At 44.8% G+C, this 14,814-nt stretch overlaps 1 protein-coding gene across 4 annotated transcripts in view; it reads left to right on the top strand.

Moving 5' to 3' along the window:
* The window catches only part of ENOX1 (ecto-NOX disulfide-thiol exchanger 1), a 281,652-nt gene that overhangs the window by 111,784 nt on the left and 155,054 nt on the right, over window positions 1-14,814 (top strand). For all 4 annotated transcript variants that reach the window (XM_065902210.1, XM_065902209.1, XM_065902212.1 and 1 more), the window contains exon 7: window positions 10,394-10,606. In XM_065902210.1, coding sequence (XP_065758282.1) covers window positions 10,394-10,606 — 213 coding nt within the window. The remainder of the gene's footprint in view (window positions 1-10,393; window positions 10,607-14,814) is intronic.

The raw sequence follows: 14,814 nt of genomic DNA, 5'->3' as shown, positions 1-14,814 counted from the left end.
CTTTGCCAAGTACTGTGTGATCCCTTGAGGAGAGAACAGATTGGAAATTTTAATAGATGGCAGTTACAGTAGAATGAACTAGCCGGGGCGACATCTTAGGCAACAGTCAGGTAGTATCAAGCTTGACAGTTTCAACCAGAGCACAGAGTTTGGAACATAAGCAGCATTTAATTGCTTAGGAAATTGGCTGCCTCAGAGAGGAAATCCACTCCGTGCTCCTTGTAATACTGCAAAGCCAGACAGGAGGAGTCAAGGAAGCTGTTTCCCTGAAGATGATTTTCCTTGATATGCGGATATAAAATGCCATCAAGACCTCAGGTAAAATAAGCCTGGGTCAGAAAGGAAATGGAAATGCAATCTGAAAATACCTAATTGGATTTGATTTTTTTTTCCTCCCGTGAGAAATCTTGCTATCTCAGGTTTATTACAAGCATTTTTTCCCCTCTTTTATATCATACTTGTTTATCCTTACAGTTTTCTTGTGGAAAATCAGCTTTATCCAGCAAAATCTGTACTAGCTGAATCTTTTATTTAAAAGCTTTTATGTTGTGGTCATTTCAGGTGAACAGCGAAGGGCCTCAGCCACACCTATACAGATATCCGCTCTCCTCCAGACTTCCCTCCCATCCAGGCTGCCACGTAACAGCAGAGCTCCCGGTGCTATACTGTAGGTCCTTGTTGGTTTTCCGTTTTAAATATAGCAGTGTGTACATGTCCATCCCAAACTCCCTAACTATCCCGTCCCCTCATCCTCCCCCTCTGGCCAAGTCTTTGTTACGGCCCACAAGGCCCTCCACGTCCTGCCCAGTGTTAAAACTATGCTTAATAGTAGATGCTCAGTAAGTTATTCCATGTCTCTCTCTTCCTCGCTGTTTGGAGCGTATGTGCATGTTGCATTTCCGGTCACAACGCCAGGAATGAAAGCATGGGGAGGTGTGGCCTGCCCTCAGCCATCATTCCCTCCACACGTAACCCTGAGTGCTCTGCTGGGCCCCTGACACTGTGAGGCCAGGGGAACACAAAGCCCCCGCCTTACAGAAATTGCGTTTAGTTTCAGTTTACTTGAGTGATCCAGACAGTTACAAAGCACTTCCCACTGTTCTGGGATGAGAGATGGCCACCCTCCTGGGAGCAGGTAGCCCCAATCCAATCACCCCTGGGCCTTCTGAAGTCAGACGAGACACTGAGTTGCAATTGTGTAGTGTCTAAGGCACCAAACGCCCAACATCTGTTAAGGTTAATGCAGATTCTAAGAAAGAAAATTAGTGGGCACCCCGCGGATTAAATAGACATTGTTCTGAGACGATTCCACTTAATGAAGACTGACTGGAAAGGAACTTCTCACAGATACAGAGTTTATAGCACAGCTTTGAGAAAGTGAGAAGGGGCTCGATACCAGCATAATTGCACTTTATTGGAGACAGTAGCACCGAGCAGACGAGATAATGGATTTCTGCCTTTCTAAGACAGACCATCCACCCCTGGAGGAGCCTCGTGTTTGGACTGTGGAAGGAAGAGATTGATTAGACAGTGAGGAGAGATGATTTCCTGATTCATGGGGGGATTTCTCCTGGCAAGAGCATTTCAAAGTTTTTGTGTACTTTTCCGCCTTTTAGAGAAATTTGCATAATCTTTCACCATGTGATGAAAGGAATGGTTTCGCTCGGCCTCAGGTGAAGTTTTGACAAAGCTTTGCAAGCAGTGTCCTTGGGACACCCTGATGTGTCATCCCGGATACAGTCTTCCTGGGATCAACATTCCTAATTCCCGAGGACTTGTCTCTGATTTGCATGTGGAATGGCCCTGAATCAGCCTACCAGAGGGGAGAAAGGGTGGAAGAGGTTGCCATCGTCTTACTGAGATGGTTGTCAGCATTTATGGTTCTAAGAAAGAAAGAATCAATAATGCTGTGAGCCAAGTGGAAGTTCCATTAGCTGAAAGCCAGACTTCCTTCTCAGGACACAGGAGATGCGAAGCATGGGAGCCTGTTTGAGAATCACTTCTTCAGGCATTAGTGACCTTCACAGAGGCGAGATGGGCCGTTTCATCTATTCACATGTTGCCTGATCCAAAAGCAGGAATAATCAGTGCACGTTCATGTGCTAAATATGAGAGATTATATGTGTGTGTGTGTGTGTGTATGTGTGTGAGAGAGAGTGTGTGAGCTTGTAGGGTAGGGTTGTTGTTGTTATTTAATCACTAAATTGTGTCCGACTGTTTGTGACTCCGTGAACTACAGCCCACCAGGCTCCTCTGCCCATGGAATTCTCCAGGCAAGAATACTGGAGTTGGTTGCCATTTCCCTCCTCCAGGGGATCTTCTGAACCCAGGGATCGAACCAGCGTCTCCTGCATTGCGGACAGATTCTTTATCGCTGAGCCACCAGGGTGCTAGGTAGGGTAGGGGGGAAAGTAGTGATCGTTTCTGTAGCCTTTCATGCTGTCTGTGATCTGAAGGGTAGGTGAGGTACCACCCCTTCTGATGGTTAATTGAGCAGCCAGAGATGGAGCTTTCTTTTGGGATGTCCGTGTTTTAGGAACACAGAGTAAAATTTTGGGGAATGCTGCAGTAGTAGTGCCATCCTGAAATTTCCATTCTGCCTGGATCAACGTGTACACTGTAAGTTATTTCTACCTATCAAGCCAGAAACCAGGGACAATTTTATAGACACATCATTCAGTATGTCTGTGTGTGTGTCCAGCCCCATTTCTTTGAAAAGGGTTGTACAATGTCTTACTTTTTTCCTCTCATTCCTGAGACATTTCGTTCAAATGTGAACTCTCCCTTCCTATCAGTCCTTTCTGGACCCGCCAGAAATCAGGTTCCACTGATGCATTTCAGTTTTCATATTCAGGGTTCATTGTCTTGGCTCTTTTCCTGCCTATATATGTAATGTATTAATTTATTTTAATTGAAGGGTGATTACTTTCAGTATTATGATGGCTTCTGCCATACATCAGTGTGAATCGCCACAGGTATACATGTGCCCACCCCCGCCCCGTCCTGGACCCACCCTCCCTCCCCGCCCCATCCCTCTGGGTGGTCCCAGGGCCCCGGCTTGGTGCCCTGCTTCATGCATTGACCTTGCACTGGTCATCTCTTTTACATGTGGTAATGTGCATATTTCAGTGCTATTCTCTCAAGTCATCCCGCCCTCGCCTTCTGGAGTTCAGGGCCAGATCTCCTCTGCCCACAAAGAGGGAGAAGAAATGACTTACCAGTTTGATTCCTTTTCCCCGTCATTGTCTGCACATCCGTTTGATTAAAGGTCACCGAGTGCCCACCTGTTGGGTCCCGGGCTCTGTGCCCCGCCTGGGGTTTCAGATATGACCATGGCATATGGGCCCTGCCTTCGAGGAGCTTGCAGTCAGTGGTTGCTCAAGGATGCTGTGACACAGAATCATGACTGTCTCACAAACAGGAAATGCACATGTGTCAGTGATTTTATATAAGTCATTAATTAATGAGAGAGTGAGTAAGATGTTAAAACTGGTTCAAAAGAGAGTTTGCTTTGTAAAGACTTATATTTTCTTTTGGACAAAAATTCATTTACATTATTACAGAGAAGAATTATTTGCATTGTTATCAGTTTTCACAATTTATGTCGTGTCCCTAAAGCATGGTAAAATAGCCTCAGTTCAGTTCAGCTCAGTTGCTCAGTCATGTCCGACTCTTTGCGACCCCACGAATCACAGCACGCCAGGCCTCCCTGTCCATCACCAAGTCCCAGAGTCCACCCAAACCCATGTCCATCGAGTCAGTGATGCCATCCAACCATCTCATCCTCTGTCATCCCCTTCTCCTCCTGCCCCCAATCCTTCCCAGCATTAGGGTCTTTTCCAGTGAGTCAACTCTTCACATGAGGTGGCCAAAGTATTAGAGTTTCAGCTTCAGCATCAGTCCTTCCAATGAACACCCAGGACTGATCTCCTTTAGGATGGACTGGTTGGATCTCTTTGTAGTCGAAGGGACTCTCAAGAATCTTCTCCAACACCACAGTTCAAAAGCATCAATTCTTTGGTGCTCAGCTTTCTTCATAGTCCAACTCTCACATCCATACATGACTACTGGAAAAACCATAGCCTTGACTAGATGGACCTTTGTTGGCAAAGTAATGTCTCTGCATTTAAATATGCTATCCAGGTTGGTCATAACTTTCCTTCCAGTCAATGACAGTTAGATATTCACACCCCTGTAAAATCAGAAAATCCCAGAGGGTCCTCTAGTCCAGTATTCCATCGAAAGAATCTGCTATCCTCTCAGTGCCCATTTCTAGGACTTTGACTTATTTTTCACATTCTCTTTCTGACATAAGGATGACTGATGTTTAAGCCGCTGTTCTTTGAATGGGAGTAGAGGGTTTGCGGACAGAGATTCACAAATCTCACGAGAATCACGTGAAAGCCTTTCAGTATTCTCCACTCTCTCAGATGCCCCTTTCCATTTCCGGTTTTCATGATCTTTTTAAGTTAGATAGGCTCCTAACCAGTTTTCCTGGCTTTAATTGAGCGATTTCTTCCAGGTCTTCTCCAGTGTCAATGTGCATATGAAACACTTGGATGAGGATACAGATTCTGAGTCAGGAGTTCTGAGTAAGGTTGATACTGCGTTTTCAGCAAGCCCCCAAGTAAGGCTCATGCTTATGGTCTTTGAACAGGAAAGATGTATCCCCTATGTGAGCTTCCCAGGTGGCGCTGGTGGTAAAGAACCCACCTGCCAGTGCAGGAAACATAGCTGGTCCCTGGTTCCAAAAGATCACCTTGAGGAGGACATGGCAACCCACTCCAGTATTCTTGCCTGGAGAATCCCATGGACAGAGGAGCCTGGTGGGCTACAGTCCATAGGGTCACAAAGAGTCGGACATGACTGGAGCAACTTAGAATGCGTGCATGTATCCCATATACAATTTTTAAAATGCCTACTGTCTGCCTCGTGCTGAATAAACATGAGAAAGAGGGATAGGGAGAGAGGTTGACAAATTCTGAAGTAACTAGAAATAAAATGAAATGGGTATGGATTCAGGTAGCGACACTGAAGTGTGACCATCATTATAATATTCTTTAGTCCTCACAAAGTTAAATCATTCCCTTCGCAGAATTAAAAAGCTAAATACTAAGTTAAATGCAAAGGTTATTACTTTTCTAGAATTAAAAAAAAAAAAACTCAAAAAAGATTTTTAAGTCATTGGATAAGCTGGTTAACTTACAATGGAAGACTTCTGTGTAATTTTCTGAGATCAGTCTTAACTTTTATTGCTAATGGAAATAACCTCAGAGGCCTGAAGGATAAAAGGGCCAGCCAGCCTCAGTGCTATGAGAACATTTATCTCTGTGGACAACATGAAAATACTCTTCAACATGAAATTAAAATGTTTATTATCAGCTCTTGACCATTGGACTTGCTGTAAATTCACAGTACTAATGCACTGCAAATCTATTAGACATAGAGTGTAGTGAAATAAACTACACAGGGGAAAACTCAGAGTGAACAGAAGGTTGAAAGCCGTCTTGGAAATTTTCTTCTCATCTTGACCCCTCAGAGCTTGGAGGGCCAGTTGGTACATGAACCAACAATTTCTGTACAGAATGACTAATGTTTTAATAGCAGGATATGTAAGGAATTGTGAGAACATAGCAAAGGGACCCTTGATTCATGTTAGGGTTATGGAAAAGCTTCCTTTGTGAAAGGCACTTAGGCTGACTCTTAGGGCAAGCAGACCAGTTAGCTGGGTCGACCAGGATCTCCAGGGAGCCTAGGAGGCGTGCACAGCACATGCAGAATTAGGGAGGCAAGGGCAGGGTGCTTAACCCATTATTAACCGGGGGGGTTTTGCAGAAGTTAGCATCTGAGGCTGGCTATTTCTATTTTGACCAGCCAAAGAATAATTCTGTTATTTTATTAACATGTTGTGGGTTATTATATGCAATAGTTACACCTGGCACACCTGTGTAAAGTCTTCTAATTTTCATGAAACGTCTTCTAGATTGAAGAAGCTTCTGTAGAAGCAAAGGGCACATTCTGGCACTGAGAGTTTCATTTTCACTTTCTGTGTCAGAATCAATCACTAAGGTTTTTTGTCTTTTTGTTGTTCTAATATTCACATTGTCTGAATCAGAACTATATTCTGAAGAACTGGCATCTTCTGAAACACTAGTATGTATGTCACTCGGACAATCAGAAAGTATCTGCATAAGATTCACTGAAAAATTCTTTTTCACTCAAAGTTTCGCAATGCATCATTTTTGAAAATTTTACATTTACAACATACACAAAGCTGGAACAGAAACCTAATGGAGGAAAATATGAAAGATAATGACAATCATAATTTGTATAATGAACCCTTGATCAATGTTAAGCTCTAACAACTTCACCTGGTGGCGTTCATTGTATCACTGTCTGAAAACGTATTGATAAGTCTCCAGTCAATACTGTTCAGGTGACAAAAGAGATATTAATATATATCTGGTCAGTACTGTGTTAACAAAGAGGAGCATGACAAAGGAACAGCGAATGGATTGAAAGGGGAAATGCCAATCAAGGGAGGCCGTGGAACAAATGATTGTAGTAACCCAGGTGTGACATTGCAAGGTCCTTGATTAGGAAACATTGGGGAATTTTTAGTAAGCAAATAGGTGGTCCATGTGAAAGTGAAAGTCGCTCAGTTGTGTCCGACTCTTTGCAACCCCGTGGGCAGTAGCCCTCCAGGCTCCTCTGTCGTGGGATTCTCCAAGCAAGAACACTGGAGTGGGTTGCCATTCCCCTCTCCAGGGGATCTTCCTGACCCAGGGATTGAACCCAGGTCTTGTGCATTGCAGGCAGATTCTTTACCGTCTTATCCACTAGGGAAGACCAGGTGGTCCATAGTCACTCCATAATATGCAAACTTTCCCGGTTCTTAGTGTGAAGAAGATGTGTTTGCCCATTCTGTTTTCTAAAGGGCACTAATGTTCAGAGTTAAGCCCAAGCATGTTCACAAAAAGTATTTGGAATTTTTCTAATTGCATCTTGGATGTGATTTTTATGAGCCGTGTTAATTTCTTTCCACATGAATAGCTTTAATAGCGCTGCAATCTATGTCCTGCTTAAATTAGTTTATATTGTTTTCTGTTTTCTTAGTGATCTTTCCCCTGAAGGCAGAATTGAATTTTCATCTGGATATTGAAAATGACCACTCCCAACACACTCATGTAGCCTTTCAGAGGGAGCTGCCGACTTAGTCTTAATTAATATAAATTCACTTCTTGCATGGAAACAAATATTGTCTAACCAATCACATGTTAACTAATGTTTTCATGGTTAATTTAAATGTAGTGCATCAGTCATCCATGAGCCTGCCAGAAATGATGAAACTGGAAGCTTTCAAAACTACGTACAAAGCCATATGTACATAGGTATATGATATATACAATATATAAGGTGTATTTTATTTTATTCATATGTATTGAGAAAATGGAATTCTGCCTACTATTATTTGTTATGATATTAGCAAGTCTCTTGCCTACTTGCTTTTTCACTGCTTTTTCATTGTGTATTTTTAATTGCTTAATCCTAAAATTGCTCTCTCTCTTTCTGAAAAGTATGTATTAACTATAATCTGCTGGCGAACTTAGGCTTGGGTCTAAGAGTGAAGAACAATAAAATTTGGCTTTTAGATCAGTTGAGCAAACATCTGTTTTTAAAATTTAAGTGTGTTCTTCCTGACAGTAAGTTAGGGTATTTATGATCTGTGTGATCACATGCAAGAGAAGAAAAACCATGCCTATTCATGGGTGAAAGGAAGATGGGACTCCATTGTTTGTTCATGTTCTCTCTGTCTCTCTCCCTTGGAAGCCCCATAACAAAAACGTTTAAGACTTTTCTTTGTGTTACACAGAGATGAAAAAGTCACAGCAAAGGGGGAAAAATGGTCCATGAGGTCAAGAGTTCCCTTTTCTGTTGTTGTTATCTTTTAAGAAGGGTGGGGGGGTAGAAAGGATTTCTTAAAAGCGTTAGGTAGATTTCTGCTGTCTTTTCAGAGGCCCATTCTCCTAACATACATAGGCAGGGAGAGAGGCAGAGTGTGCGAGGGAGGCGGAGTTTATTCTGACTCTAAGTGTCGCAGTGGGGCTCCCACAAGCATCATGCTAAATTATGGGCCTCTCCTCGGGCTGAACACGGCGTTAACTTGTGTGATGGACTCTTCCCTGTACAAGCCCGCTCCAGTCCATGAAATGAGATAAGCAAGTCATGCAGCTGGAGTTCACTGAGGGTTGAACTCAGGCTGAAATCCCAGAGTTAACAAAACTGTGTGGGCCAGCCGTGACACTGAACACGTACACACGCTCGCTCAGTGACAGGTTGAAATTGGCAAGGAAACTTGAGTCCTTCCTGCGCAGGCTGTCCCATGGGCCTTGCTCAGGCCAGTTATCTCCTCATATCAAAGCGTAAGGGCCCCGCGGGCAGGTTTGCTCAGGAATAAAGCTGCGGCCCCAAGCCCAGACGGGCACCCCCTGGGTGGGGGAGGAATGGAGGTGGTGGCGCATCGGCAGCGCGATTTCCAGCCTGGGGAAGCCAGAACCCACCCCACGGGCACGGGTCGGGCTAGCCTACCTGCATGCAGTGCACACAGTTCCGGGGCAGGCAGCAGCCGCAGCGGTGAAGTCATGCCCCGGTCTGGGAGGGGATGCCTGGGAGAAAAGGGATTAAGGGCTTTTCCATAGTGCTCTGCAAAACTCAGAAAGCCCTCTGCAAATGCAGGCTTCATATGGGGTGTGAAATACTAACAGTGGTTGATTAGAAAACATTGGGTAGTAAAATAAAATAAGATTCCTTTACTAAATATGAATCACCCTCTATCTGTTCATCTGGAGTGTGTGTGTGTGTATGTATGTGTGTGTGTGAATATGGATGTGTGTGTATGTATATATTAGCAATACATAATATATAAACAATAATACACACACATACACAGTACATAAGGATATCTCTGGTGTTCCTCTAGTGGAAGGAGCATAGTAGCCGCTCTGTATTTGTCAAATAAATGAGTAAGTATCTGAACCTTTTAGTCTTAGTTTTCCTCCTGATTTTTAGAATCCAGACTCTACTCTTACTTGGAAAATGTAGGATATTTTTGTTTTCTTTATTTTTACAAAAATTCTTATTGAAGTATAATTAATTTATAATGTTGTGTTCACTTCTAGGATATTTTTCATAAATTATGTTTTTAGAGGGTAGAAAAATGCAAAAATGAAAGACTTTTCAAGTTTAGGAAACAAGCCCAGCGCTTTCAGCAGTAGGATTGATTTATGTTGTAATAACTGACATACAACTTCCGGTTCCAATTAATCACCTCCAAACTTGCTTTTTTCCCACCTCTAAGCCGTACAACAGAGATCTGCTCCAGTAACTGTTTGCAAACAGGCAAGTCTATTTGCTTTCTTTTGAAATGAACTTTATCACTTACTTACAGGGGGAACCTCCTGTCCCCTACCCCACCCCCATACTCCTAAATCAAATTCAAATGGATTTCTAGCAGCCTTCCCCAACACACACACTTACCCCACACCCCCAGGAACAGGTCCTCTTTTGTTGAAAGGATGGAAATAGTCTAGTTTTCACCATAATCAAATATGTTATAGTAAACCTAAAGTGAAATTGGTTTTGAACTGCAGCAGAACAAGAATTGACCTATTGCCACTACTACCTTGGGAACAATATCTTACATCATGATTGCTTTTAAAAGTAATTTCACCCGTCATCCACATCCTGACCATAACTCAGCAGATTCTATGTCAGAAAACTGGTATTTCTGTATGCCATTACCAATAAAAGAATAAGGAAATGAACTGGAGGCCAAACAGGTAACAGTTTTTTGAGCCAGTCTTGAGAAAGAGAAATCTGGGTTTGGTGGAAGAATGCAGTTGTGTCATATTTCAAAGGATCCCCAGAAGAGATCTTCTAAAACTGAGCTCACCACGTTGGTAGTGAGAGGGTGAACCACTCTTTGTTTCTTGGGTGGCTTTGCAGTGCCATGCAGTTAGATGAGGAAAGAGAAGCTAAGTGATGATGGAGCCCTTAGTTGCAGGAAAACTCACAAGGTCCGGTTGTGACCATTGTTGGCTCACTTGGTGAAGAAGCTGCCTGCAACGCGGGAGACCCGGCTTAGATCCCTGGTTGGGAAGATCCCCTGGAGAAGGGAATGGCAGCCCACTGCAGTATTCTGGCCTGGAGAATTCCGTGGACAGAGGAGCCTGGCAGGCTACAGTCCATGGGGTCTCAAAGAGTCGGACATGACTGAGCAACTAGCACACACATATACACAGGATGGACCTTGCTATGCCTTTGGAGAGGAACCAAAGTGAAAACCAAGACCTTGCCTTGGCGTGATTTGAGCTTGGCGGTTTTTCATTTGCAGACGATGGCAAGTTTTCGGAGGCCATCACAGTGCTGCTGTCCTGGATCGAGCGAGGAGAGGTGAACCGGCGCTCCGCAAACCACTTCTACTCCATGGTGCAGTCGGCCAACAGCCACGTGCGCCGGCTGATGAATGAGAAGGCCACCCATGAGCAGGAGATGGAGGAGGCCAAGGAGAATTTCAAAAACGCCTTAACCGGGATCCTCACTCAATGTAAGTAGGACTTTTGGGGGCCATCTCTCTTTGTTGTGATGTTGCCTTTTCTTACGTACTCATTTTTTTTTTCCATTTGGGGGTAAGTAGTCCCATAGTTTCCCATCTTACTTCATACTGAATGGCCAAACCTCATAGCCAGTTTCATGTTCTGTGGCATCTTGGAGGAACACGGACCCCGCCCTGAGAGCTTACTTCTCAAGGTGAGCAACGTTTCTGTAGCTTTTCCGCAGAACACCCCATCCGGGCCCCAGGGCGGAGTGGACAGATGCTCCCATGCCTGCTGGACCCTCTGCAGGGCAGCCACCCTCCCCCGTGGGCTGGGCACACAGACCCCACGGCCTCCCTGCAGTGACAGAAGCGGCCCCAGAACACAGCGTCACTCGTTATCCTTGGGCTCTGCTTAGGAGGAAGGTCAGACAGACTCCTTCTGAGCATCCTTTTTATGTGAGGTGAGCCTTGGCTGTGAACATGGGCGACTCAGGAGCAGAGAGCTTTCCGCGCTATTATTTTCTTTTTTTTTGGTCCTTTCTTCGTTGAAAAAGCAAATTGCCTTCACCGCTTAATGCCGGTGATTGTTCCCGTCTGGATCCTAAATTGATGAAAGGGTGTAAAAGGGCTTTCTCACAGAATAGTCGTTAGGGTAATTACCCAGGGCTCTATTCAAAAAAGGACAGATTTTTTTTTTTTTTTTTTTATGGGCGCTCTGTCTGCATCTGTGGCCGTGTGCATCACAGCTGCTTATGTGCCCTCGCCTGGTAAAAGCCACTGAACACTGTGACAATGCCACGCTCCATTCCACACCAGGTGCAAGGTCCCACATGGGCCGGCGACACATGCAATTTACATACTCATTCTGAGCTTAAGTACTATTTGCAGTGATACACTATGCCAAAATACCCACCACCTCTTTCATCATTATAAACTCCAGCAATAATGTGTCCGATAGGATGGAAAGAGAAAAGGGGAAGAAAAATCAGAAGCCTCGCTGTAAATGCGTTTTATTTGACTTTGTTGTCAAAAGACCATTTTTGCTGCAGCGTCAAATAACTCCCAAACGTAAACTGATAAGTGACCAGATATCCAGCATGACACCAACCTAGGACACCTGTCTTTATAGGAACCACAGAACTGGTATATCTCATAGAGGTCACCGTCAGACCACCTTCCCTAGATCCCCTGATGGTGAGCAAGGACCTTTTACCCGACTGTGTATGCCCGGCAGTTCTGAAGTTTGGGGTACTAGAGCTAGGATTAAAACACTGACACTCAGACCACCCTGTAAAGAAGAGAAACAGAGAATGGATTTAGTAGGTGGCGGAGGAGTAGGGTGGACTGCTAGCAGAGAGTGGGAAAGGCCACACCAATTCTAATAATACAGTTTCTGCAAAGTTGTGGCAAGAAGCCAGCTACTCGCATAGTAGAATGATCACCAATTACCCTTTGCTTACTAGCATCAGTTTTAAATAAATCCTCATTCCTGTGCAGTTTACTGTCCCACTGGGTAGGGGAGATTCGATCCTTGACTCTCACAAGGAATATAGGAAGGCGTTAGAATAGGGGAGGGCTTTCGTTTTTTCTGGCAGTATCTTTTGCAAGAAGCCCCTGTTAAAAACAAGCATGCGATCATGTGGCTGAGTGAACAGGACATGTCCAACCTTACACACGTAGAAGCGGGCTGAGGTGTGAGACCATTGAGAGACAGACAGCGAGGGGGTGGGGATACCAACCCCAGCTTGCTACTCCTGATCGAGGCTGAACTGGATCATAGGACCGAGGTCTGCAGCCGTGGTGGGCTTCCTGATGCTGACCTGGGGGTCGAGCTTCCGGCCACAGGCTTCTTCCCGCGGAGCCTGTATCTGTATGTGCCACATTGCATGTGAAGAAGCTGATGAGAATGAGCACAGGTGACCCTCGAGTGATGTACCAGGGTTCGGGGTGCAGAGCCTCTGTGTGATGAAAAATCCGAGTGTAGCCCTACAGCCGGCCCTCCCTGTCAGGGGTTCTGGATCCGAGCATGGATGATGCAGTATTGTAGTAGGGTATATGTGAGTGGACCCGCGCAGCTCAAACCCGTGTTAGTCAAGGGTCCACTGTATTCTGTCGAGGAAGGCGGGTTTACTTTCTCCCTCCCTGAAAAGGAGAGAATGAAGGACCAGAGCACAGCCAGGGGTTTTGGAGGAAGATCCCGTCTCATGGAAATCATAGGAATGGAGATCTCTATCATAGACACTGCTTAGGCACCTCACCTGTACAATATCAAAAGTTCAATTCTTGCTTTTAATCTTCAAACCTGCCCCTCTTTGGGTTTTTCCTTCCCATTTTACTAATTCTCAGATTCAGATCCTGTTGAGTACTTTTCACACCCACCATCCCCCACCACCAATGTCCATCTAGACGATCAGGAAATCCCATTGTTTCAACATCCAAACTGGCTCACTTTTCTTCATTTTCACTGTAGCCGTTCAAGTGCAGGCTGCCTGAATGATGATGGTGTCCACCTGGGAGTAAGAGAAACCCCCGATCAAACTTGATCTTAACAAATGGAGAGTTTTCGTTTTATGCACAGTGAAACCCAGATTTGTTGGCACTGGTCCGGTAGTTGAAGACCACCAAACCTGGGGTTTCTGTGACGTTATTAGTTTTCTTATATAAGAGGGCTGCTGTTGCTCCTGCCATCACTTCTTTTTTTACAAGCTGGAATCGCAGAAGAAAAAGGAGAGGAGAAAAGGGCTGCACCTTTAAAGCAGAAAAGCAGAACTTGCCAAAAAGTCCCCAACAGGCTTCCACTTATGTCTTGTTGTGCAGAATTATTACATGTAGCCGTGCCAAGCTATTTATGCAAGGGAAATGGGAAATAGACTCTTGACTGGACCTATTGCTCTCCAGAATAAAACTGGAGTTCAAGTAAGGAAGGAGGGGAGAATGGCTACAGGCAGACATTTTGCAGTTTCTGCCATGTGTGATTCTTCCCTTTCCACCTTACTCCAGCTCAATCTATTTTTCACACATCATCTGACATAATTCAGAGCACATCTTCTCCACTGAAATCCCTTGAGTAGATTCCCACTGCACTTAAAATAACATTCATCTTCCCAAGCCTCAAACTCACTGTGCTTGCCTCTTCTGCGTCAGCTTTCGCTCGACTCACGAGGCGTCATCTCCATTGGTCTTTTTCCTGCTGAGCCCATGAAAGCTGCCTCCCATCTCTGAGCCTCTACACATCCGTTCCCTCTGTCTGATGTTCTCGTCCTTGCAGTCTGCAATCTTGAATCCTTCACATCCTTTCAGTCCTGACTCTAAGGCCATCCTATCAGAGAGGCCTTCCTGCTCTCCCCTCTCCTAACAGGCTCGCCATTCATATTTCATCAGTCCCTCAAAGCACTTATCCAAATGGGTGCATGTTAAGTCACTTCAGTCGTGTCTGACTCTTTGCGACCCCATGGACTGTAGCCTGCCAGGCTCCGCTGTCCATGGGATTCACCAGGCAAGAAGACCGGAGTGGGTTGCCATGCCCTCCTCCAGGGGAATCTTCCTGACCCAGCGATGGAGCCTGCATCTCTGATGTCTCCTGTGTTGGCAGTTGGGTTCTTTACCACTAGCACCACCTGGGAAGCCCATCCAAATGGGTATAATTTAACAAATTGTCTGGTTATGATTATTATTATAAGCGTCAAAAAGGAAAAGACATGTGTCTCTCAGTCACCGATCTATATCAGGTGCCTGGGATGTGGAAATATGCAAGAAATATTCCATGGGTGAGTGAGTGAGTGAGTGAGAGTGAGTGAGTGAATGAATGAGAACATTGGAAGGAAGGAAGCCTGAAACAGTGAACTGACGTTCCCAGGAACCTCCTAGAAGAGTCTGTCATCAGTGTTAGTCCTGTCTGTAGAGTTTGCACCTTGCATGTGTAATCAAACAAATTAAATAAAGAGCTCGCCAGCTATGCTTTTGATGGAGATTGCTATATTTTACCAGACTTGGTCACAGAGGATATAAGGAGAGTTGAGGCAGCAAAATAAACACCAAAGTTCACATTGACATTTCCCACTTGTCACTGTCAGACAGCCTGTGCGTTCCCCATCTCCCTGTCACTATTTGAGAGATTCCTCCTTAACCCTGTAATTTGATCCTGGAAGTATTTCAGCAGCCAACAGAGATGGTGAAAAGCCCAGGTGAACTTGACGGCCCCCAGGGCTGTCCAAGCG

Source organism: Muntiacus reevesi, chromosome 11 (assembly GCF_963930625.1).
Source record: "Muntiacus reevesi chromosome 11, mMunRee1.1, whole genome shotgun sequence".
Classification (NCBI taxonomy): Eukaryota; Metazoa; Chordata; class Mammalia; order Artiodactyla; family Cervidae; genus Muntiacus; species Muntiacus reevesi.
Note: the sequence above shows the minus strand (reverse complement) of the source record. Positions and strands in the feature narration are given on the sequence as shown.